This window comes from Sitophilus oryzae, unplaced genomic scaffold (assembly GCF_002938485.1).
Source record: "Sitophilus oryzae breed Bouriz unplaced genomic scaffold, Soryzae_2.0 scaffold_907_pilon_pilon, whole genome shotgun sequence".
Lineage (NCBI taxonomy): Eukaryota > Metazoa > Arthropoda > Insecta > Coleoptera > Curculionidae > Sitophilus > Sitophilus oryzae.
The window spans coordinates 2040907-2068569 of NW_022147536.1; the positions used below are offsets into that span (position 1 = coordinate 2040907).

The 27663-nt window shown below is 31.1% G+C and overlaps 2 protein-coding genes across 8 annotated transcripts in view; one reads left to right on the forward strand and one right to left on the reverse strand.

Moving 5' to 3' along the window:
• Window positions 1–4829, reverse strand: part of LOC115890667 (probable Dol-P-Man:Man(7)GlcNAc(2)-PP-Dol alpha-1,6-mannosyltransferase) — a 30823-nt gene extending 25994 nt beyond the window's left edge. Inside the window, exons 1-4 of one of the 5 annotated variants that reach the window (XM_030910966.1) lie at window positions 4811–4829; window positions 2728–2953; window positions 2542–2674; window positions 2314–2487 (exon numbers count right to left, since the gene is read on the reverse strand). In XM_030910966.1, the coding sequence (XP_030766826.1) occupies window positions 2314–2487; window positions 2542–2674; window positions 2728–2853 (433 nt within the window). In that variant the 5' untranslated portion in view covers window positions 2854–2953; window positions 4811–4829. Of the gene's footprint in view, window positions 1–2313; window positions 2488–2541; window positions 2675–2727; window positions 2954–3006; window positions 3301–4662; window positions 4679–4810 lie in introns of those variants that run through there. The other 4 variants (XM_030910967.1, XM_030910963.1, XM_030910964.1 and 1 more) reach the window with 4 other exon arrangements.
• Window positions 3122–27663, forward strand: part of LOC115890668 (UDP-glucose 4-epimerase) — a 38596-nt gene continuing 14054 nt past the window's right edge. The window contains exons 1-6 of one of the 3 annotated variants that reach the window (XM_030910970.1): window positions 3122–3140; window positions 11237–11367; window positions 14222–14364; window positions 20697–20810; window positions 21176–21355; window positions 23758–23871. In XM_030910970.1, coding sequence (XP_030766830.1) covers window positions 11265–11367; window positions 14222–14364; window positions 20697–20810; window positions 21176–21355; window positions 23758–23871 — 654 coding nt within the window. In that variant the 5' untranslated portion in view covers window positions 3122–3140; window positions 11237–11264. Of the gene's footprint in view, window positions 3141–3620; window positions 3948–11236; window positions 11368–14221; window positions 14365–20696; window positions 20811–21175; window positions 21356–23757; window positions 23872–27663 lie in introns of those variants that run through there. The other 2 variants (XM_030910968.1, XM_030910969.1) reach the window with 2 other exon arrangements.

A 27663-nucleotide genomic window follows, 5' to 3' on the forward strand; every position in this document is an offset into this window, starting at 1 on the left:
CCAATGACAGGTTTCTGCCTAATAGATTTTTCACAACCACACTGTGCGTGCACATCAGTTGCGAAATAGGAAAAGTAGTATTTCAAATGAACTCTTGTCAAAAAAATTCCTATTTAGATATCTTTGAGCATAAACCCTTCAGGCCAACCAAGCAATTGTCCTCACAAAATAAAATAACCCATAGTAATATATCCATTCTTTCCGCTAGCAGATACTGCTTCATTTTTCTTGATAAAATAATAAATACTACTTATTAACTTTATTGTAGGTAAATTAAATAAAAATAATCTGTTATAAATTTAAATAAAGTCCATAAACTAATGTCAATTTTGAAAATAGCTACTAAGTGTCACTAGAAAATTGCCATGGCGACACCAGCCATCTTAATTACAATTTTATTGAAAAATCGCTTTTTATTCAAAACCTGAGCCAGATAGGTATAGGAAACCCTAATATAGTTTAAAAGAGCATTTGAATCTGCTTCAATTTATTTTAAAAAATACAGGGCGTTGTATTTGAAATAACAAAGTTTTTATCAAATTTTTCAGTAAAGTTTATTTCTCTACCTTTAAATTCAGCACAAGAATTAATTCTGAAAAGCAATGTACAGGATGTGAATAATATATTCTATTGTAGCATGCATTTTTAAATATCTTTAAATATCTCAAAAACTAAAGATTTTAAACATATTTAACCCTTATAATAAATACCTTTCTTTGAGCAAAAGATTCCAAAAATGAAATAAAATACCGGGTGTTCCATAAGAAAAAATATAACTTTGGTTTGGATCTTAGTTCTGAAACACCCTGTATATTTAAAAATAATTTTAAATTGTGCACATTGCCTCCCTATATACACCCATAAAATATTTTGTTTCTACATCTTTCCGTTTTCGTATAATCAACAAAAGCTTCTAGCCATCCTATCTTAGTTAATTTTGATCTGAGCAAAAAAATATAGTGATCATTTCTAGGTAAAATTTGACGCTCAACAACTTTTATTTGAACTTTTTTTTTCTAGTTCTTACCGTTTATCCGAAATTTCGAAAAAATAATTTTGTTTATTTATTTCACCCCTTCTCGGGGGTGAATTTAAAAAAAATCTTTCACAACTCGTTTTTAGAAATTTCAAAGTAACTTATATATCAAAAATTCAAGTTTTTACCAAAACTTCATATTTAAAAAAGTTATTTTCTTGAACTATTGACCCTTTGAATAAGAAGACTAAGGAAGGAGCATAATGCTATCCATGTATTCATGCATGGTGGGCGGAAAAAGCACCATAAAAGCACTCTAGGGTGGGGATCCTTGACAGTTCTGTTTGACGATTCATTTGACACATTTGAATTTGATTTGAAATTTTGTGGATTTGTCAGTCTTTACGGAGCTTATTTTATGTTATTTATTATTTATTCTACTACTGATAGTTGAATAAAGGTAGTAAATCTAGATGGAAAATGTGGCAGAACTTAAATTAACAGTAACACTATCGCGATTTATCGAAAAAGATTCTAAAATAGTTGGTTGTGTAGCGTGCGGTAGATCTCGGCAAAAATTGAGTGAAATAATGGAACAACTTTTCGCTAGTAAGTGACTATATAATATACATACGTGTAGTAAACCGATCATTTATGAAATTCACTTAAATTAACTAAATTATATATTTTTTCTTGCATTTTAGCTTTTATTTATTACTTGTCAAAGATTAGATGTTAAAAGAATTTAGATACGTTAATTTGACTTACCTGCTTCAGTAGCGTATCGGATGTTTGTGTTAATAAATACTTATTATAACTTATCTATTTTTATTAGAATTATATATTTTTATAACAATTTTAATAACTACCAACAATTATTCACAACGTAAAATAAAACAACAAATTATTGAGTCTACCCCACGTCTACCCTACATCATAGTTTTACATTTTTTAAATAAAATTAGAACGACACTGATAAACCAGAATTTAAGTCGGCCATATTTGAGGCCCATCGCGGTGTACCTAAGATTTTTGATATGCTCCTTCCTTAGTCTTCTTATTCAAAGTATTGACCATATTTTTGACAACACTGACATAAATCCCTTTGACTGAATGTTAAATTAAAAAGTACATAAATTAACTCTGTGAAATTCCATTTGAAAGACAGTACTACATATGATGGGATATCAAGTTAAACAAAGATTTTAAGTGTCAAGCATAATATCCAAATACCTATTACATATATCTGAATGTTTATTGAAAGGTAAGTTCATAAAGGTATTAAGTCACATTTTTTAATACAATTTGAAGCATTTTCTTGGTTTTTATACACTTACCTAAAGGTAAAGCCATTATATTAGGTAGAGGCCTGCTCATATAAAACATAAAATGACTTTGCGTTACCGTTATGGCAATGAACCACTGCAACCATCTTGAACCAAACTGTTTTGAAAGGGTGTTACTCAGTTTCTTAAATCCATATATTACACATAAAGCTAGTATAAATCTAACTGAAAAGTATATTATATTAGAAATAAGATCACTAATAAAGCCATCATAAGTACCAATATATTGGGCCCAAAATTTATTAAATTCTAAGCATTGTAGTATGAAAACAAAAGGAAATGCTAATGCTGATACAACAAGAGGACCTAAGAATGTTCTTGGTACTACTCCTGGGAATTCTAGGTGGTCATACTATAAAAAATCTGAGTTTTACTTCAAACATACATTTTTGAGAACTGATTTACCTCAGATAAATTCCATTTGTGATAAAGAATATCATGTATAGCTTGCAAATTGAAACTTTCTTCTACTTTGGTAAAAGGACAGTATACTAGATGAGCAGCGGCAATAATCACCATCATTTGAGTCATTTTTTCAGTTGATACTACCTCTTGATCAGCCACATTATATCTATAAGGAGGAAATTGCTTCTTTGAATTGATTATTTCACTAGTTCTAGTCCTAGCTAACCTAAAAAATATATTTTTAGAATATAAATACCTGCTTCGAGGACATGACCTAACGAGATATTTAATTTTAGCCTCTGTATTTACAAGAATAGAGTTGAATGAATTGAAAAGATCTTAACCAGTTAAAAAGACACACTTAACTTACAATGGATTTTGGAATGTTAAAAATTTGAGATACCGCGAAAACGATAAGCACTGTTTAGTTTAAAAAGGGCGCTTACCAAGTATAACATTTTAATTTACAAAAAATTTTAAATTATTCTGGCCTGGAAATCAGCTGTAATTTGAATTTGACCTTTAATATAACCTAAAAATTTTGACAATGTCCGTCACTTTCCATGTTGGCAGCAACAAAGCCTCTATGGCAAATAGAGATGGTCCAAAATTTAAAAAATTATATATGATAATAAAAAACGCCTTTATTTAGAGCTCTATTTACTGAAACATAGTATATGTGGCTCATCTAGAGATTTGGAAAAAAGAATATTACCGAATATCTTTTCATATCTCTATTTTTGTCGTCAATTACATAAAAACAATAAAAAAAATTCTCCATATCACAAATGTTTACATCACGTATGCTCTCATCTCTAGTCACGTCAGAAAGCAGTGGCATTGTTGCCATTTTTTCGCGATAAAATTGCTTTTGTTAATTAATAATTTGACACTTTATTGTTTTTAAGAAATCATGTTATTTTTGAGACTGTTTATAGCAGAGCTACAATTTAAATAAAATTTTCCAAAAAGTGTTCATCCTTTAGCCAATTTTTTGCATCCGCAAAAACAACGTACACAATGTCCAATGTTGTCATGTCTGAGAATATCGTCATCGGCCTACACACGTATACAATTTTTTTACACGAATCCATAAGTATTTATTGTTTTGCCAAAATTAATGATAACAATGTTATCTCTGTTATATAAATCAACGTACATGTTCGTAGTGTTTTACTATGCTATCGTGCCTCTGGGATATCTGACAAAGTAAGTGTGGGGTAAGTCGTATTAGTTTTCTTTTATTTTTTCGTGTCAGTGTTTTAGGGGGTAAGTTTTGTGTTTGTGGAATATCAAGAAGGCACAAAGTGATAAAATGCAATTTTGTTTTAAGTCATTTTATTTCAGATTTAATTATTAGATTAGAAGAGAATTGTTAGATTAGAAAAAATATGGACTGTTTTGGTTATCGAACTTTGTGAATTGTGTATATTTTAACAAAGTGAATTATTTCATCTGGTTATAAATGAAATATTAATGCTATATACGAAGTTAAATAGGTATTGATATAATTTTAATACCTAATTAATTTTATGTAAAATACAAAAATAATTAATTTTTCCTTGAAAGTTTGCTCAAAATTTAGTTTTTTTAGCCTGAAGCCAAAACTAACACAGTTAATGTAATAGATTATGTAAGAATATATTCTGTGCTTCTAAAGAAATATCAAATTTTGTGAAAAGGAATATAAAATTCCAAGGTAAACGCTTTGTTTGTTTATTTTAACTGAAAGTTGGCATTTACAGGAATTTCTGTAGCTTTTTAGAATTTTCTATTACATCATTTCTTTTAAATTCGTACATTTATATTACCAAATTGTTTAACTTCGATCTCTCTGTTGTCTAAAATATTTAAACATTAGAATAAAAAAAATTGAGCTAAATACATTAAGTAAGTAGGTAGGTGTAGTTAAAACAATTTTTAAAATATACGTACCAGTTTAGATAATTAGATATGTGGTATTCTTTACTATATTAAATGTATTTAAAGAAAGGTACATATATGTTATTTACATCAAGATAATGTCATATTTAATAAATCAATAAAAATTAATTTTAAAAACCAAAAAAAGAAACTGTCTTACCACACTTTTTATTTGAATTTTATCATTCTGACGCGCACCTTGACACATTTGTTTTGTGGCGATTTAAAAACAGATGTATGATTTTATTTTAGAAAAATGAATTTGAATCAATACAATCAGATACAATTATTAGCCCCCCATACACCGGAAGGCCCGGCCTGCGGACTTGGCCTGCCGATGAGATCTTTCGACGTTTTATAGCAGCTCCGACCTGGCTCGCGATCTTTTTCACTTTATTTTTTTCGGCGTTGTTTTCGGCAGGCCAAATCCGCCGGGAGTTTTAGTACGTGATGCCAAAGCGAGAGATATGGTACGCGTGACAGGCCAAATCCGCAGATCAGGTCCGGCCGGATCTTTCGGTGTATGGGGGTATTAGATAAATGTATTTACTAGCGATGGGAACTATCGAATGAATTAGACTATCGAATGGTTACTGAATGAATGATTTCAACTATCGAATGGTTATTCGAATAAAATCATTCATTCATTTGTATACTAAAGCATATGTGACAACCTTGCCGTGCGACTAAATAGTTATCGTTGAGCTACGACTATCGAATGTTTTTGATAAATTAAATTTAGTATTCGTTTGATTTTTGTGTGCGTCAGTGCATTATTAGTTCTTCCAAATTTTTATAACTTGCCTTCTAAATACTGTGCTATTTTTGCGTTTATTAAAATATTTAAAATACTAAAATAGTAGTTTTTTTTTAATAATTGACGATTGTGTGCGTGTGCAGGTGTCAAAATTTTTCCGAAAATTTGTGTGATTTTCCGTAGCCCGATCTTTCAATTATTTTATTTTATATGGTATATGGTCTATTTTTTAATGGGGAATTTTGAGAAGTAGCAATTATTAAGAGAGATGAGATGAACTTAGAATTAATTTTAAAAATACATATTTGTATTTTAGATGTTTCAATAATATGAATTAGTTGAACTTAATAAACTTAATAATCACATTTAAGTAATGTGGTTAAGTAAATGGTTATCGAACTCAAACTATGGGGTGAGAAAATTAAATTGAAAGTTTTACATGTGCCAATTTAAAAAAAAAGTTAACGATGTTTGTATTTTGTTTATGCTAATTCTCTTACATGTAGTTTTTTGCAAAGAAATATTACATTTATTTTTTAAAGTAAATGCCAGTAAAAGTAAATATTATTTTTAAATAGTAATATAAAGTACCTAATATAAATAATTTTGATTTCTAATTTTTTATTTATATTTTCCTTCCATTACACTGCATGCTTAGGAAATTAATAAATGTTTATATTTCATGATTTTAAAGTTTGTTGTTAATATAACAAATTAGTTCTGTAATTATTATTAGTTAATAAACCAACGTTGCCAAAAAATTTAAAAACTATATTATTTTTAAATAGGATCTAATATAAATAATTTTCACATCTAATTTGTTGTTTATATTTTGCTACTACGTAAAAAAATGTTTATATTAAATTATTTTAAATTTTGTTGTTAATAGGTATAACAAATTATTACTGTTGTTTTCATTAAACCAGTCTTTGCTTAAAAACATTAAAAATCGTTTTCCTACATCCAAAATAACAAGTATTATTGCAGTGTAACAACAGAATATTAATAAAAAAAATGCAAAATATATAGACATACTATCCCTAACTAACTAAAGCCAAACAATAATATTCTTTGCTAATATGGCTAATATCAACTAATACCAATATATGGCAACAGCGCCCGTCATAATGTATTTTCTGTGTAAATACTAGCACCTCAATAAAAAAAATAATGTGTCCTTATTAGAGACCTGCACGGGCCGGTTTTTTGTAGCCCGGCTCGGTTTGTGGAAAGTTAAAACTTAAACTAGTCCGGCCCGGCCCGAACCATTAAAATAAAATGATCAAAATAAAATTACAAAAATCCTTTCAATTACAATTATTCCAAGTAGTTCTTTGTCGATTCCAGACAATCTATCAATTTCACAAAAACATAGCCTAAAAACACCTATTATAATACAGGGTGTCTCAAAAACATGTACAGAAGCAAAGTTGTGTTTATTTAAAGTGCGGAACCGGCCCGGCCCGAGGTCCGACCCCTATTGACAGTGCGAAACCGGCCCGGCACGTGGGCCGTGTTCGGGCCGGGCCTGGCCTGAGGCCCGTTCGGGCTACCCGGCCCGTGCAGATCTCTAGTCCTTATCTTTATATGACTCCGCAAAAAATCAAAGATGCCGGCTTCTTTCATAGCATTGCCACCGACCGCTGTCGGGTTTCTCGGAAAGAAATCTACGTCGCCGGGCGACAACTAAAATCCAGTTAATATTTTATTATGATCGATCCTGACGAATAAATGAATGAATTTTATAAATGAATGGTTTTTGCTGCCGAATTACTAGAATACAATATTTCAAGGCAGATGACGCATCTATTCGATAATTTTTATTCGAATAGTTTTCAACGAATGTTTTCTTACTAGCTATCGAATTATTCGAATGAATTGCAACTATCGAATGTTTCGATAGTATTCATTCGATAGTTCCCACTACTAGTATTTACTATGACAATATACAGGGTGGTCCACTCCAATTTCTTTAGAAAATATGTGGGAAACAGTAAGGCATATTGCAAAAATATTTTTATAATAGTTATACAGTACGTCTGTCCGTTCTGTGGCTGCGGGGTATCCGTGAGAGGGGAAACGATATTCTCTCGATGTTTTTCGTAAAAAATTAGACGACGCGTCCCATCAATAAAAATTCGACAAATTTGCAAGTAGCCAATAAAATGAGTGGGCGGAGCGATTTGCGGTGACGTACTCGTCAAGTCGACGTATAAAATATATTGCTGTTCATTTAAATGTTTTTTGTCCGCATTCCTTTCATAGACACAGATCCAGCAGACGAACTGTACAAAAATAAGGTGATTTTTTAAATAGGATGCTTTTAATCTTTTAATCAAGCTGCATCAAAAGAATAAGAATCATACCTATTAATTTGTCATGTTAAATTTTCATTGTAAAATTACTTTATAAATATAATTATTTAAAAATTGTTGGTATCCATACAATTTATTTATTTCACTATAATTAATTTTGAATAAGAAAAAACTAAACTAATTAAAAATTATTTAATTTAAAAGCAAACATATTTTTCTATTTTTTAATTATCAAAGAAATTAACATTTCTGAAAAATAGAATTTAAAAACGGTAATATTTATGCAATCACTCAGTATAGATTTTGACAGAAATTTCTGGAACGACAAATCTACTGAGTTACATATAAACACAGAATACTTTCTAAAAAAACATAGAATCTAGTAATTAGGTACAATTTTAGTTTGGAATTAAGTTTGGCTCACCCTGTATATTAAGAAAAATATTTTTCATGTAGGGCATATTTTCAAAAAGAATAGTGTAAATTTCAAACAGGATATTTTTTTTTATTGCAATGGATCACTCTGCATATTAAAAAATAAAGAAGAGTACGGGCCAAATAAATGGTCTAGAGCTTGACCTCGCGAAAATCATCATCGACCGTCATTCCCCAGGCGTCTTTGCCGCTGTTTTCTTTTGGATCGGATGGTATTTATCAAAAATAATTAGGATATGTCGTTTTTATGAATTTTGTTTCTCATTTTTATTTAAAAATAAAAACTAGCATTTACCTTCATTAAATTTTTAATTTGAATATTACAAATACATTTGAAAATCGATCAAATTTGTTATTAATGATATTGAAAATAACTTCAAGGTTATCTAAAAATTAATTGAACTCACCTTACGATAATAACGAGTATCACTTAATATCTTTTTTATTACATTAAGTAGGCATTAACGTTGATTTCTTAATTCTAAAATTTATGAAATGAAGTATTTTGCCACTTATGTTCATATTTGATATAATTAAAACTGGATCGCTCAATCCAGTCACAATTTATAATTTATTTATTCAAGAAGCTTGTTTTGTTTTTTTGGTTTTTATCCGTTGATTCTATTAAAAAATTCAGTCAAGTGGAAAACATGATAAACCATTTTGAAAGCAGAGTGTTTTAATCCTTTTTAATGAAAAAATGTAAAGGATTACTAATAATGGAAATTTACTTGAATATCGTTAAAAGATTGACACTTCTCTTTATACCATACGATCGAGAAAAAAATGGCGTCAAAGACGGCTGGGAAATGACAATCTTAAATCTTTGGTGATTTTGGCGAGGTTCAACCACGGCATATAAATCACACGGCAGGCCGAAGAAGTGTCTAGCCCTAGCAGGCAACTATTAAGCTTGACCAATCAGGTTGGTTAGCGTGGTTATTTGGAGTGTGTTAGTTCATTGGTTTTTGTCAAAAACTCTAACGTGATTGGTCGGGCTTAATAGTTGCCTGCTAGGGTTAGTCACAAGTGCAAGCCGACTCGCTTTGGCGAGAACGCAACGCGCATATCCTTGCGCAGGCCGCCATTATGGGTGCCAGCAACAGAAATTAACCAGTGTCGTAGTCAGTTGTAGTTTTTGTCATCGGCAGCTTTGAGTCAGCTTTGAGTCATTAGTGTTGAGTCATTAGTGAACATCATGGCAGCTTTGAGTCAGTAGTGTGCGGGTTAATTTATTTCGTTCTTTTCTTGAGTGATATATTGGGTTTTTTATTTTTGTTTATTATGTGATATATTTTGTTTTTGTAGTTTTATTTTCGTTTCTTGTGTGTTATATTTTGTTTTTGTAGTTATATTTTTGTTTTTCTGAACATTTTTATATAACAGTGGTTTGGTAGTGTATTATACACTTATTAATAAAATATCGTTCATACCAATATTTTTAAGTTTAATTTAAATGTGTGATAAAAAAATAAGGTAGGGATTGCTTCCAATTGGTAAAGATACTACTTACCATAACAACATTAGTCACCCGAGCTGGTTTAAACTCTCTGCTCCCCTTCTCCTGGTCCTCAAAACCTACAATATTATCACGACTACTATTTAAAATAAATTGCATTTGATATTCATATCATCAATACATCGAACAAAATATCGATTAAGTCCATCCGGTTCATCGAAACTTTCAACTTTTCTTTTTAGAGTCTCAAATACACTAAGATTTTCTAAGCCAGGTTTGATATCGATGTATGTCATATATTCATTTTCTTAGTGTCTCTGGGTCTCTGAACGTGGAAGGCACAATAGATTTGTCAAGAGCATCTTGTATATTTTTGGCCCGGAAAAGTATATCACTAAACATTTATATTTAAATTCATCAGTTATTTTTCTTCCTTTAGCTGATTTGTTAATTTGTGCAATTTGAATATTAACAAAATTTGCTATGTCCCTTAATGGACATAATTTGTACGTAGCCTCTTTATATTGTTCAATAGATATTTTATTGGGTATTTCTTTAATTTTTGTTTGTAACTGCTGGCATGTTTTTTAATTTTAAATTGTCTATTCTCTACAGTTAAATGTTTAATTAATTTTTTCATTTTTACTTTTCTAGGAGTATGCGCGGTTCATGTATACGATTCATTTCTTTAGACAAAAGTATTGTGTAAATAAAATTCAGTTTCAGTCAATTACAATATTTTTTTTAATACGACCCTGTCTATCAATAGTTTATTTTCTGGGAAAATTTTTGATACGTTTTAATCCGGCCCTGACTCGGCACCCATAATGGCGTTTTCAAGATCAAATTTTATAGAAATTTTAAACAATGGGATCTAGGGAGAGTTAGCCTGCCGTGTGATTTATATGCCGTGGTTCAACTCTAAACGATTTATGTATCTGGAAACGTTCTCTATCGTTGATTGAAGAAATTAGAAGATGCGGAACCTTATGGGCGATTTCGTGGCACAAAACCAAATACGTTTAAATAAAATATACGACGGCCTCCCCATAAGAGCAATGAGAGGATTTACGTCCCAGTATTGAAGGAGGACAGAAAATCGAGTCGAATGTTCAAGACATAGGTTCATCCTTGTTTAGTCAAACCTCCTACAAACCAAGGATAGACTTATGTAGGAAATGCATTGAAATTCTATAGCCATCCTTCAATATCGGGATAGGAATTTAAGCGGTACCCTCCGTATACTTTATTTTAAACGTATTTGCACAAAACCTTTCCGAGATTTAGTTTAGCTGTGCGCCGCTGCTTATCATTGTGCCTTTTACACTTGAAAGCTGAACAAATTACCATTGTAATAGAGTTTATACAAAGTTCACTAACACAACCAACTATTAAAAATCGCTAAAATTGTCGCTGATGACCAGCTGATGACTCATTTGTTGCTTCCAAAGAGATGGCGTCTAAGGTCACAAATTCTGCTGCAGCCCGTATATGGGCGTTACATGTCCTTGTATTCTTTAGTCCATTGGTAAAAATAGCTAAAAACGCTTCTAAAAATAATATACTGTTTACTTTTTCGTTATTTAAACCAAAATGCAATGAAATAAAAATGGTTCACAGGTGGTGGATAACGGATACCGATGAGAAAATGAAGGGTAACAGCACAATTTTGGTAACCGGGGGTGCTGGATACGTTGGATCGCATACAGTAGTCGAATTGCTTAAAAATAACTACACCGTTATTGCTATAGGTTCGTATTTATTAATATAACCATAAAATATTAGTTTTTTAACACTATAAGCACGAATATTAACACCTTAGGTCATATATACAGGGTGCCCCAGAAATAAGTGCAGATATTTTAAGGTGTGGTAGATCTCGATAAAAGAAACATATTTTCTGTTTGCCGTTTTTCAAATAAGTCCAAAATAAACGAGTTATTTTACTTTGAAAATTTGCAAAAAAATTGGCTTAAATTTTGAGAATCACTGTATCTTTTCTGGGCTTTCTTGCTTGAAAAGTTAATCTACTACCTATGTTGCCATTTATTATGAAATAATGTTTTTTAACTGAAAACTAAAAAAAAATCTAAAATTTAAAAAAAAATTCTCGAAAAAACCCTCATGGCGTGTTTCTAGGGTCCAAATTTACTACCAGTTAAAATATTTGCACTTATTTCTAGGACACCCTGTATAGCCCATCTCAAATATTGGATAATATCTGTCAAAAGGAGATGTCAAATGGGTTAAATATTCTCGTAAACACGGCCAAGACAGTATAGTACAAGCAATGTAAGTGGGATCTGACATTTAAATTTCTAAAGTTTAGGCCAGGCCTGCTGATATAGAGGAACGTTGCATCTAGATATTCATACAGGGTGACAATTTGAAAACGAACAGTATTTAATATTGCCTCTACCGATGATAGTACGAAAATATGGGTAACAGCAGAACACGTCAATTTGCATATCAAGGGGGACAATTTTTGAGGCATTTGTTGTCGTGTTACTTTCAACCCCTTGACCCCCAGGGCACCCACCCCTAAAATTTTAAATAGCAACCCCTATTTCTTTTACCATTTTTGTGTTTGTTATACAATCTATACTAATATATAAAATCCTTAAGTGACTGACATACTGATTAATCACGATCCTGCTCAGACCACTCAACGTAAGAAGCTCAATTTTGGCATACAGGTTGATTCTAGGGTGTAGAGGTTCGATAAGAAGGGATTTTTCGAAATTCCAGTTCCAAGAGGGTGAAACCACCCCTCAAATATTACAATATTTTTTATTTAAAAAACGGTGAAGTTTTTGAAAAAGCGCTTAAACACGTATATTTTATTTTGGTTTTTTACATATTTTAAGATTTTTTAAAAATGTATACAGGGTTGTATACATTGTACATACAAATGTATACATGTTTCGAAAAATCTGGTCATTTATTAATCACGATCCTGCTTAAAGCGCTTGACGTAAAAAGCTGATTTTTGGAAAACAGATTGACTTTGGGGTGTAGAGGTTCGATAAGAAGGGATTTTTCGAAACTCAAATTATAAGGGGGTGAAACTATCCCTCAGACATTAAAATATTTTTTATTTAAAAACCGGTGAGTTTTTCGGAAAAACTCATAAACACGTATATTTTTTTTGTTGTTTTACATATTTTAAGATTTTTTATAAATTTATACAGGGTGTTTCATAAAATATGACCATTGAGTAATCACAATTCTGCTTAAACTGCTTGACGTTTAAAGCTGATTTTTGGCAAACGGATTGACTGTGGGGTGTAGAGGTTCGATAAGGAGGGGTTTCTCGAATCTCAAATTCCAAGAGGGTGAAAACGTCCCTCAAATATTACAGTATTTGTTATTTAAAAAGCGGTTAGTCTTTCGGGAAAACGCTTGGACAAGCATAATTTATTTGGTTTTTTTACATATTTTGAATTTTTTTAAAAAATTATACAGGGTGTTCCAAAAAGTTGGGTAATTGATTAACCACGATTGTGCTTAAATTGCTTGACGTAAAAAGCGTATTTTTGGCAAACGCATTTTTCGAAAGTCAAATTCTAACGAGATGAAACTACTCCTCAAATATTACCAAGTTATATAATAATATAGCCATATTGCTTTTTCTCATGCTGACATAAATGTGAGAAAATTTTATCCAGTTTGTATGTTAATAGAAATTCTTGCTTTGCTTTATCATTACCATTACAAATGATTAATTCGACGCGAACGAAGTCGCTGGTACACGCTAGTTCTACATAAACTGCATTATTTTTTTGAGAATTTTATAAGGAACACAAAAATGGTAAAAGAAATAAAGGTTGCCATTTAAAAGTTTAGGGGTAGGTGCTCTGGGGGTCAAAGGGTTGAAAGTAACACGACAACAAATGCCTCAAAAATTGTCCTCCTTGTATAGTTTCTTACTTCTTAAACCTTTAGATAATATCCATACATTTTTTTTTCGTTTCATGGGTATGAGGTTTTTTTAAATAAACATGTCATGCCATTATTTAAAAAAAACTCATACCCAAGAAAAGGGAAAAAAATATATGGATATTTAAAATAAGGTTGACAGCCTACTGAATCAGCACAATATGGCCGATAAAAAAAATAGACAAGGATGGCTCATTTTAATTTGCTTTTTGCTTTGTTTTAGTTATATAGATTGTATATAAAATTATATTTGACGGCTGACCATAGCTTATGATCTGATTTTATTTCTAGAGACAATCTTATTTTAAGTTTGGACGACAGAAAACAACACACAACATTGTTTTTATCTAACATTTCAATTAATCCTAAGATTTTAGAAAAACTTAAAAATCATAGAATTAATAGTTTTTTAGACTATCCTAGATTTTTCCACGTCCGAAAAATCATCGTGGTAAGCTGTCAAATGATTTGGTAAATAATCAGCAAATAATGTAGCACAGATGAAATAAAAATCAGCTTAATTATAGTTGTCTACAATTAGAATACTGAGCCTATTTTACAAGCGGTAGTCTGTTAAATTTAGGAATTTTTCTATTCCAAATCCATGCATTATTTACTAAATTTCGGAAAAAAATCTGTTACATTTTTTTTTGTCTTTATTTATAGATAATTTAGTCAACTGCTATGCGAAAAATAATAATGAAAAGCCCGAAGCGCTGAAGAGAGTCGAAAGGATAACTGGCGAAAAAGTTATATTTTACAATGTAGATATACGAGATAAAGAGGCTCTAGATAAAGTTTTCAAATCCGTAAGTATATTAATACTTTAATTATAGATAATCTAGAAATAGTCGAAATATCAATGTAATAAAGAAAATTTGAGCTACAGAATCAATCAAATTTAAAAACGTACATATTGTAATCGCAAAACATTTTCCGATGCACGTCATCAATCATATCGCCATTGACACTAAACTCTATAAACCTGACTAAATGAAATTTTGGCAAAAAATATTTAAATTTGTTGTTTAATTTAAGATACCGCGCAGCTCTTCATTTTACTTTATAGGGAAAATGATTGTAACAGATATTTTATTTAGATTAAAGCTGCAAAAATTATTTTTAACCGAATTTTATTATCGTTATGTTGGCCACATTGCGCCGCGAGTAGCAATGTTGTCCTTTATTATTTGACAATTATCCTAGTGTCAGTCAGTCATTACGTTGTATAATATCGTGTTCTTGTTGAATCTTTGTGAGTAATTCTCGTTTTTTTTTGCATATTTCCATAGTATTTTTTTTAAATTGCACTTTTAAGCGCAAACAGTTCTTTTAAGAACTAAATTTTGGAGTTTTTGTATTGCGTTTCTTGAAATTTGTGTGTTGAAAATATTCCGAAGCAAAAATTTAAAACAGTCGAAGCAAATAGCTTGTTTTTTTTAAACTATTTTGAACGAGAATGTGACAATAAAGGTGCTTTATTACCATAGACTTAAAATAAAATATAGACTGAGCATCTCATTCATAAATAGCTGGAACATGCGGTCAGACAATGTCTTGTTATTGTTGTGTTATTGTTTTAGGTTATAACGAGTGCGACACGAGCGATAGATAGGTTGTCTCTGTCGTAACGGTCGTTCCCTGACGACTCTGCCGAGAAACACAACACTGTCTTTCGTTTCTCAAGTACACCTGAACTCACCGTATCATAGCCGGGTAATTTTTTTTATTTTAATGAAGCTATAATTAAATTAAAAATATATCGTATTTAAACTTTTTTATATTTTATTAAGATTTAGGACAGGTTTTTTAAATAAAAGTTTAGAAAAAACGTCTTAGAGTCCAAAAAGGATAAAAATAGTAAAATACACATTCTAGAAGAAATTGTATAATCGAAATTACGTAATTTTTGAAATTAATAATAAATTATTAATTTTAGTCAAACATTTACAACCCCTAATATTAATCAAAACAGGATCTATTCCACAGATATAATAGAATCGCCGACAGGGAGAGAAAATAAAATATGATTGTTGTATTTTTTTTTCTGGTTAAGTGATGTCTTATTATGTAAATTAGAGAAAACATAAATCTGTTCCATTAAAGCAACGAAGGTGATAGGAAGTGGACAAAATGAAAACTACATTTATTTAACTCGGTACTGTTTTATTATACCGTGTGCGTCCCAAAAGTGGCTCATCCCCATAATTTTTTTATATTTTCAAATAAAAAAACAAGATTTAGCATTTTAGTATATGACATAAATTAGGATTGATTGAGGCATTCAATTGTTTTTGGTCACTTCCTGTTTCATCGGAAATGACTATAACTTTTAATTATAACATTTTTAAACGGCACCCTCGGTATATTTCTACTTTATTCGATAGAAAATGACACTCTGAATAGAATGACATATTATATGTCAACTTTTGACATTTTCGCATATGGTTTAATTGTAATTATAACACGCGGTTCATAACGACAATTTGACTCGAAATACCAAGTGTGTGGTATCAATATATTCATAAAAAAATGCTTTTTCCAAATATGCTAATGAGTCACCCTTGTTCCATTTGAAAAAATTGACATATGTATGATTAAAAATACGATTTGTATTGTATACATCTTTTAACCGGCTTAGACAAGACACGAAACCCATTAGACGATCAAAACTATTTTTCCAAGGCTCTTTGATTAAAACTTAGTGTTTTTAACAACACCATGGCACCCTGGATTGAAATTTAAAATACGATTTGTTTTTAAGCGACAATGTCAAAAGTTGACATATAATATGTCATTCTATTCAGTCAGTTCAAGTCATTTTTTATCGAATAAAGTAGCAATATACAGAGGGTGCCTTTAAAAATCAAAAGATGTAATCATTTCGGTGAAACAGGAAGAGACCAAAAACAATTGAATACGTCAATAAATCCTAATTTATGTCATATACCTACTAACATACAAATCTGTTTTTTTTTATCTGAAAAAATAAAAAAGTTATAGCGGTGAACCACTTTTGAGACGACCCGGTATATTAAAAAATATTGTCTCATAATGTAATATCATATTAAAATTCTTGTATGTTATTTTAGATTCTGAAGATAATTTTAGAATAAACCGGAATATATTTTTAATAAAAACATTATTAATTACTAACAGGGTTATAATTATGATTTTGTTACAATGTAAGTAAGTAAATAATGTAATGTAAGAGAAAAAATTCAGATTTTACATTTTACTAAAATATTATCTAACAACTTACTAAAATATTATCTTACATAAGCGCCTTTCTACAACAACGCCACTGACTCCTAATGGGTAAATTGAGTTGCCTACCGGTCAAAAGTCGTTTCAAGACTTAAATGGATTATTTAAGTCAAATTTCTTACAAATTTGGCACTGGCGAACCATATTTTATAGTTCTTGAACAGAAAAAGTCAATAAAATAAACACTTAAGGACTACAAGCTAAGAAAATGCATTAATACAGCCGGGGAGATAGCGGCAACAAAGCTTTACCGCACACGTCCGACACGTACTACAAGGTAATAAATTAATAAATGAATGAATAGGCTCCCTCGCCTCTAATCGGTGTTGTCATATTGTAAAGAACTTATCCTTTTTAAACAGTAACCGACTTATAATTTAGTAGTATAAGGACTATTTAATACATCTATGGAATATTAAAACCTACTTTATTAAACTGTAGTATTAATATCTCAATATATGTGTATAACAAGGAAAAAAATATTGATAATATTAAAGACGTGACAACATAGGCTGGATGAGGAAGGCTCGGTCGACTGTACCCAGAAGTAAACATGTGTACAAAAAAGAATGTTTGTCCGCGTTGAGATGTAAATAGTGTAGTCTATATTTTATTTTAAGTCTATGTTTATTACCCTTAACTGCAGTCAGAAAAGTAAGTTATTGATAAGCACATTATACCACTTTCAAAGTTAGTTTTTATTAAATTCTGTAATTATTAGTTTGTGCATTAATAGCACCCTCTTACTTGTTATTACCACTTATGGCGTTGTAAGATGTACACCAATAAATAAATAAACAACCCATAATAAACACTTATGATAATCTTCATAATGGACGAGTTTTTGCCAATATATAATAAGTAATATATTTAATTTAATTTTTTCTTGGCCTTAGGTCAAGTAAACAATGAGAAAAACGGTTTTTTTATATAATAAGTTTCATTGACGTTTCGACCTGGTAGGGTCTTTATCAAAATTTAATTACTTGAAAGTAGATTTCGGCGCATTGTTTGAGTTTTTATTTTAATTTTTATTGTTTTCTTTTTACAATTTTATCATTTTCATTCTTAGCGAAGACAATAATCCAATATCCCACATTGGCATCAACACACACATAACATAAACATATCGATACATGTTATGTGTGTGTGTGAATGAACATAAACATATCGATACATGTTATGTGTGTGTTGATGCCAATGTTGGATATTGGATTATTTTCTTCGCTAAGAATGAAAATGATAAAATTGTAAAAAGAAAACAATAAAAATTAAAATAAAAACTAAAACAATGCGCCGAAATCTACCTTCAAGTAATTAAATTTTGATAAAGACCCTACCAGTTCGAAACGTCAATGAAATTTATAATATAAAAAAACCGTTTTTCTCATTGTTTACCTGACCTAAAGCCAAGAAAAAATTAAATAAAATATATATTGAGAGGTCAAAGAAAAGAATCAAAAAAAACATAAGTAATATATTCTATAAAACAAATAAATTAATTAATTACTAAAATATTAGTTATTAAATTAAAAATAAATCGTAAAACTCTTTAAAATATGATATAATAAATATGTTGTTTGTCAATTTTAAATTGAGATTCATCTCATAAATCCATCACAATCTGGCAGCGCTGTCCCTCGCATGTCACTAAAAGTTGATCACGTGCATCGGAAATTGTTTTGCGATTACCATAGTTGTATTACAAATTTTATGATGATTTAATTAGTACCCCATATTTGAATAGAAAGACATATTTATATTTTTTAATAACATGTCATGCCAAAAATTATTATTAGCTTGAGTGAGAAATTAAATTAATTAATAATAGATCTGAAATAATTGATTTTTTGTGTCCACTGTAAAAAAATGCAGCTATTTATAAAAATATTAAATAATAAACAATTTATAGTCTAAGAGCTGGCTACATAAAAAAACTTATTATCGTTATATGACTAATTTTTCTTGTGAAGTCTCCTTATGTGCAGCCATTATGAAATAGTCATGTCTGCCAGCGCGATCCCGGGGCTTAAAGCGGGGGCGGCCAATCGAAAGGGTGAAATTTTGACACTAAAAATATTATAAGGTACACGAGTTATATTTGCGAAAATAGCTTTTATTTATTATTAAGGAACGTGAAAAATTGTTGGCAGACATTTTTCTTGTCGCTAAAATGCCGGCAGACAACGCGAAAGGACACAGGCATGAAATTTTGGAAAAAAAATATGGCTCACATGCATGCCGATTTGTGGAATGTCATATTTATTCATTTTAAAAGCCGTATGCAGAAGGGCAGACAAAAAGATCGTGGCTAAATCAGCGGCAGACAGTTATCAAAAGCGCGATATTACTCTAGCGCTTTCAGGGAACGCTACCCGTCTTGAAAATCTTGCATTTTTTAAAAATGTTCCTTTATATTTTAGAAAACTTTGTACAACTGTCTGTTCACCGCAAATTTACCCACGGTATAATTTTTTAATCTACCATGCGACCTTGTTACGACACTAAAAGAATGGATACAAATACAGAAAAAAAAAGGTGACTCATAAATCTTTCTAAAAATGGCTTTTTAAATTTTCAAACTTGAACGGTTATTTTGGACTCATTTGAAAAATGGTAAAGAGAAAATATATTTCTTTTGTCGAGATACCAGCCCTGAACATATTCGCACTTATCCAAACTCACCCTGTAGAGTAATATCGCGCTTTTGATAACTGTCTACAGCTGATTGAGCCACGATCTTTTTCATCTACCCTTTTGATACGGCTTTTTAAGTAAATAAATATGACATTCCACCAATCGGCATGCATGTATGCGACTATTTTTTTTGTTAAAATTTCATGCCTCTTTCGCGTTGTCTGTCGGCATTTCAGCCACGAGAAAAATGTCTGCTAACAATTTTCCACGTTTCTTAATAATAAATAAAAGCTCTTTGGCAATTATAACTCGTGTACCTTATAATATTTTTAGTGTCAAAATTTCACCCTTTCGATTGGCCGCCCCCGTTTTAAGCCCCGGGATCGCGCTGGCAGACATGACTATTTCATTATGGCTACACATAAGGAGCCTTTACAAGAAAAATTAGCCATGTAACGATGATAAGGTTTTTTTATGTAGCCAGCTCTCGGTCTATTATGCATGTATGAAAACAACACCATATAAGCGATACCCAATTAACCTTTTAGTTACGTAATCGAGGGCGAGAGTTTTAAATTCATTGTAGCCATCCATGGACATATTTGGCGTCGGACTGACTAACCGGAATGCAAATTTCCCGCGGGGATACAAGTGTTGTCAAGTTGTTACATTTATTTATTTATTTCCTGAACTTATGATTCGTTTTGACACTTTAGTTTTGTATTACGAGTTTTTGGTTTAAATGAATTGTATTGTGATGCTTTAAGCTGAAAAGTTTGTACTAGCAGACCTTGCAGAGGAGCATTGTTCTTTTTAGAACCACTTTAGTGCGAAGTGTACAAGATAGTTTAATAATCGATGCAAAAAACTCATCGCAATCTTATATTTTGAACGGAAAAGCGGTAATAATAACTCCTTATGTCCCTTAAGTGCTGTTAAGGAGGTGAGTTTTGTTGATGTAAATCATGAATGTTTTTATTTTTATAATTAATTTATTTTTGTTTCCTAAAATACTTGGATTAAAAGATAATATGTAAAAGTGGGCAACGCTGTGCCGATCAATATTGCCGCGTATATTTGAAAATTACTTAAAAACAACTCTAGAAACTAGACTTTTATCGAAAATTAAAAAAAACGACTAAAAAACTTATAACTTTTGGCATATTATGTTCATTTATTTTGAACATCCTATGTATAATCTAGGTACTTTAAATATGTTTTATTTGGTCTTTTCCAGCATAAAATCGATTCTGTGATCCATTTCGCTGCCTTGAAAGCTGTAGGTGAATCCGTGAAGATTCCGTTAACGTACTACCAGAACAACATAGGAGGATCGGGCACATTATTTGAGGTTAGATTTTAATGACAGCTGATCTCGGCCTAATCGGTCTAGTCGTTCTTTTGACGTTTTATATCAGGGTCATGGTTCTAAACCATAGTTCCTTTTTTCTACTTACTTCTTTTTTTCTGTGTTCTGGATTCTAAAGCAGTGGAATTTTTCAAAATATACCTGACTTCTTTATTTTGTAGCCTTCTCTAGACAAAAATAATTGAAGATATACAATTTTTTATTTTATTAACAAGCCTATATTTTTAATTCTTGATTTTGGTCATGAGATTAGAATTAATGTTATGAACAAATTAGTTTTTATTGTTTTTTTTTCTATTGCAACTTCTGAACATTTCCAAATAAATTATGATTAGGAACTTTGTTAGGTTATGGGCAATAACGGCGTGAAGAAATTGGTGTTCTCTTCTTCGGCTACCGTATATGGTACTCCACAGTTTCTGCCCATCACGGAAGACCACCCTACGGGCCAGGGCTGTACCAACCCTTACGGGAAAACCAAGTATTTCGTAGAGGAGATTTTGAAGGATTTGTGTACTAGCGATTCCGTAAGTTTAGGTACCTACCTAATTTAGATCAAGAGTGAATTTAGTGTTCGAATTTATCAAAATCAATAGACAAATATACGATTTTAATAGTCTGTCCAACTGCAACGCCTAGATCATATACCGTGCTGGCAACTGTTACTTTTGGGTCGGCATTTACATGTGTGGAAGTAAATCGCATAGGGATCTTATTAAGTCGGAGTGAGAGAAATGCGACCGACCGACGCGACGCGCGACGGTGTGCTGTTGCAGTGTTGCCGATACGCCTTTCCCTATCAAGTAAAGTAAAATCACGATCGCAAACCGCTTATTTTTAAAAGACTTTTTTTTCAAGAGGTAACTAGATAAAATCATTAGACATGTCTCTGAGCATCTGAAATGGAATTAGAGGGATATCGTTAAGGTGTCAATTTTTTTTATAACGAGAAAACGTCAGTAATTGCGATAATTTAAAAACTCAATTTTTTAACACATAACAGGCCATAACTCAAGAACCACTTTAGATATTGAAACTTTTTTTTATTTTCAAGATCGGATATTTTACAATATGTTTACATAAGAAAAATTCGATAAGGTTATTTTTTCCATTCAAAAATTGTAAACGATCCATCCATTTACTTCTAGAGCATAGCAATTTTCAGCAATCGTGTAATTTTTTTATTGATAAAGATTTTCATATACTATCTACAAAGAAAATACAGCAGAAATATTAACAAAGTTCTTGAAAACACTACAATCTATTATTTCTAATAGATTTCGAGATATCGATTTTTGAATTCAGAGTTCTAATAGCGCGACCACTATCGAACACCCACTCAATTCCACTTATTTTTACCAAAAATGCAAGTGTTTCTAGCTTGCACTTAAAAAAATTCAAGCTATAGGGAAAATTACAACGACTCGTTAATAAATAAACAAATTAAGTATCACGAGACGTAATTAAATCGTGAAGCTGAACGCATGACGTACACCTTTCCCTAGAACTTTAAGTACTGACAGAGGTATTGATTGGGTCGACCCGTCAACTGCGACAAATCTGCTATATCCCCTTCCACGTCTCTTAGCGATGTGCACAGTTTCTCTGTTTATTTCATACGTTTGGCAACGTGTTTACTGTCCTCTCTTTGTTCAGTAAATTATAAACGCATTGTACTCTTCTTACATACGGAAATCTCGACCCAACACTAACCTTTGCCAGCCCTTAGTATACTTACGTGGATAAATCAACGCCATAAGTTTAGCATTAAAAAATATGTCTCCAACATCACGACATGCCATTTTCAAACCTTCTTTATTGCACTTGTGAAGCGTTCAATAGGTTTGTCTTCCTCGAGGACCTTACTTTGCGCATGCGCATTAAAAGTTGCACGTATTTCCAAAATAATCACAATTTTGTACGGTTTATAAAGTACAAATTATACATTGTTATGGAAAACAACTTTTCATTGTCATAATCATATGTCATAATCTTATTTCCATTGTGTAACGTCGCTTGTTTTTTGCTTTTTTTTTATTTTAAAAATTGTTTTAATCACTCTATTATCGACCGCTTTTATATAGCCAAGGATGTAAATGTCTTCAGTGAGAAGTTAATTTTAAGTTTGTGCTTATATTTCTTATATTATTTTTTATTTTAAGTTTGTGCATATATTGTGTTATATTTCTATTTTTTTTTCTAAATACTCTTAAAAATGACTAGAAAGTGTTTGGTGTATAGAAGTTCTAATATAAAGGTCCCCGAATTTTCTTTTCATAGGCAAGTAAAGTATTCAGTTGTTCTTTTATTTATATTAAACCACATGCATACTTTCTGGTTAGATTTCCTAAAAATATTGATATTCGTACGGAGTGGCTAAATGTATTTTTTACATAATCTAATTTTTATGGCAGTAAACATGCAATTTATTGTTCAAATATATGCATTTTCCAAATTAAATTTTTAAAATTAATGTTCAAATTTGGTGCGTGGACGTTATTGGTCCTCGACAAAGATAGACAGAGTAGAAGCACCGCGTGTGCAACAAAAGAAGATAAATGGAAGTCGTTGATATGTTTGCGACAGTTTTCAAAGTGATTTACTTATCCACGTAAGTATATATGATCTAGGGTCGAACGAGTCCGTGAAGATTTCGACAGACGACATCCAAAAAATGACAGAAAATGCAATTTACCTGTGAATTAAAATGACAAACACAACTGTCACTGTCATGGATCCTCTCGTTGGACAGACTATAGTTTATTTGTTATATTATGAGGCTAGAATTGTAATAACGCCTTCTTTTATTTGAATATACTTAATTATTATTAAATATATTTAATCAAATTCAACTCGAATAAAATAATACGACTAACTTTGTCACTTAGAGTAAGATAATATCTGTCAAATTTATAACAGATCATTTCAGGAATGGAAAGTGATTTTGTTAAGATACTTCAATCCCGTTGGTGCTCATGAATCTGGTTTGATTGGTGAAGATCCCTCAGGGATACCTAATAATCTGATGCCCTATATCTCTCAGGTATGTATACAGGGTGGTCCAAACTGTATTCCGGAAACTTCGGCAGCATATTCTGCACATAAAAATAAGTAAAAAAGTTCGTATAAATGTATGTCCCAAAATGGATAGTTTCGGAGAAAGAGGGTGTAGAAGAATTTTTATTGACATTTTTTCCAAATAATTTCTGAAATAACGTCAATATTTGGATGAAAATTGGTGACTGAGAGTTTTTTGACATGAGAAATTTTATGTTGATGTCAATATGACTCCTAGTTATAGGAGGCGCCATCTACATGCGTTTTAACTGTTTTTAAGAGTAATAACTTTTCATCCATACCTGTATAAAACTATTGAGTGAAAAAATATACATTTCCGTGATTTTTTACCTAAAAAATATCTCTTTGTAAAAATGGCTAAGAAGAACCGTTCTCCAGACATGTATTTAGAATGGAAATAGTCAATATATGTCATTTTTGACAAAAAATAAACATGTTGGGTAGATAGTTATTTGACTGAAATAGTAAATTTGGGAACTTGTTATTTTTTTAAATTATAAATTTTTCTTTGAAAAAATCATGATAAAAAAGTTTCTGTTGAACTTTTGGCACAAAAATATTTGAAATTTATGATTTCAGTTTAATAACTATTTAGTCAACATGTTTAATTTATGTCAACGACGACAGGTATTGATAATTTCGATTCCAAATATCTCGAGAACCATTACTCGTAGCGATTTTTACAAAGAGATCTTTTTTAAGTAAAAAACATACTACTACTGACGAAAAGTTATTGCTCTTCAAACCAGTTAGAAATTATTTAGAAAAAATGAAAATAAAAATGAAACTTCTACACCCGGTATCTCCGAAACTAAGCATTTTAGGACATATATTTATACGTAGGTACTTTTTTACTTATTTTTATGTGCAGAATATGCTGCCGAATTTTCCGGAATCGAGTTCGGACCACCCTGTATATTGAAAACTTCAAAAATGATTTACTGCATATTTCTTTACCGCTTATTTTTTAATGGTACCTGTTTACGAGCTTTTATTTAACTTGCGTTGTTAGTATGTCCTTTTTTTCAAGTTGTACAGGGTACCGCGACCTTATAAATGTAAATACGAAAAACCCTGTAAAACACACGAAAATGGGACACTCTGCATATACTTTGAATTCCTAAAGTTAATTAACTTCCAAAAAAATTAAAATCCGCTTAAAAGTTCATCGGGTTTTTTTACATGATGCGTAAATAAAATCTATACAGAATATAGATACAGAAATTTAATTAAACATTAAACATAAGATGTATTAGAATTTGGGGTATTTTTAGTACAATTGATTTGTTTAGAAAAAAAATCTTTTTAATGATTTCTTGAATATCTCGGTGTGAAAATAACGTGCATGGCGTGTGATATGATTTTATCACCACTTACATTTTATTTTTTCTTTAGGTACTCAATACTTTTTTCATCATATCATCAAGGTTTTAATTGTCGATTAGTAAATAAATCAGACTCGTCTATTTACATTGTGTTTTGAAACATAGATAATCAAAAAAGATGTGTACATATTCTTTTATAGGGTCATTGGTATCCTATCATGAGGTATTATTCTCAGAGAAATAACTAAAACTAGAGAAGTCCCAAAATAATTTAATATATTATAAGGAATATTATAACATTTCTTTTATTATTTATTTTACTGATGCTTTCCAAAACCAAAGCAGGAACACGGATTGGAGTATTTTGGTCGAAAACTGAATACTCCGAACCAATGGGATCCTATCCCAGAGCGAACACTCGACTAACTGAGCCAGAACCGTTCTGCTTCCCAAGTAGAAACTAACTTTAGAGTCCATTTCACTAGTCCGAAAAAGCAACAAAATAAGCGTTCGGCATTTAACGTTTTATGTAAAACTGGCTAGGTATTTTTACACAAATGAAGAAGGAAATTAAAGATAAAGGATTATACTATATCCGTATTGTAGCACATTTTTAGATAACTTCTTTATTTTTAAGATTTTGATGGTTGAACATCAACGAAATATTCCTTATGTTTGTACTAAATTTTCTCGAAAATAAAGACATAATTTAAAATTCCCTTACAATACGGAAATAGATTGAAGTTTTGAGATACAGTGATATATAATTAATATGGTTTTGTAACAAATTGCTCGCTATTTTATGGCAAATGCTGAAGCTCTGCAAACCATAATCAAGCCTTAATCAAAGCACGCGTGTTTGGAATTTTGGGTGTGGCTTAACACGACAGGATTGGGCTAAGCCTTAGGCAGATTTCTGAAATATAATATATGTCCTTATATTTCTTTCGGTCGCACACCCGCTTTACCCGACTCCTGAGAGCGACCCGAAAGTACAGCGTAATATACTCTTAAAGCAGAACACAAGAACCCGGAAGACTCCATCTGCAATCTGGAACGGGTCTAACGGAACGTCCAACGGTCTAAGACATTCCCAGAAATTTCTCAGAACTTACGACCGGAAAAAATCAAAGATTTTCTTTGATTTAAGTGATCTTTGGATTATCAGGGACTTTTTAAAAGGACACTGTCTCAATGGACACTCAGTAGATTGAAAGAAACAACGGCGAATGCAAATTCGGTGATTAGCCTTAAATTAGTCTTAAACATTCTACATGTTTACTTATTTCTCTTATTTATTAAAAAAAAAAAAACAACGCTTTATTGTACAAAAAGCCAAAACAGCTTCATCGACAAAGCAAAACAAAAAAAGCACAAAAACAAATATATTTTATACAAATAATACAAAAAATGTAATACAATACAAATCAATTCAAAAAAAAAATTACGTCATAAAATTACAATTAAAACATATATGGACATTGCAGAACACAGGCGTATCTAGAAAATTTTACAAAATGAAAACTGTAAATGGATGGTTATAATATAAATGGTTATAATAACATAAAATCAAGAGTTAAAAAAAATTAAATACTAGACCTTTAACCAGTGTGTGAGATGATCAAAATATTAAAATTAAAATTCTAAATTGTTCATGATTAAACATCAACAAAAAAGTCGTTTACCGCATATAGTATATATAGCTCTCTCCAGTAAGTATGATTTCAGAGCTTTGCGAAATGCGGGAAAGAATGAAAGTGACTTGATATTCGAAGGCAAATGATTGTACATTTTCTTGGCATTGTACAGTATTGAGCCCTTAACTAGTTCTGAGCTCGGGGTTGGCAGATACATATCGTGCTCCGCATTCCTAAGTGGATAGTTGTGAGAAGGCCTTTCCGGAATAGAGAATATGTGCTTGCGGATTAAGCAAACGGATTCAAAAATGAATAAGGAAGGAAGAGTCAGAATTTTGAAATTTTTAAAGAAATTCTGGCAGTAAGTTCTACTGTTTAGTCCCAATAAGTATCGAACTGCTCTCTTTTGAAGTTTGAAAATACGATCAAATTTTGTCGCGCAGCAAGTACCCCAGAATGGAAGGGCATAACGAAGATGCGACTCAAAAAGGACATAATAGACCATTCTAGAAGTTGATGAGTTAAGTTCCTTAGACACTGATCTTAGCGCAAAACAGGCAGAGCTTAGTTTCTTTGATAAGGCTTCGATATGCAAGTCCCATTTTAAAGAGTTGTCCACAACAAGTCCTAAGAATCTCACAGAGTCCACGACGTCAATAGTGGTGTTATTAAGTACAAAAGGTTATACTCATTCAAATTTATACAACCAAATTTTACTAAAAAAGTAATATCTACAAGATTTGTAACGCTTTTTGAACTTATATTTGTAAAAGATCTTTCAAAGCTGGTTCTTTA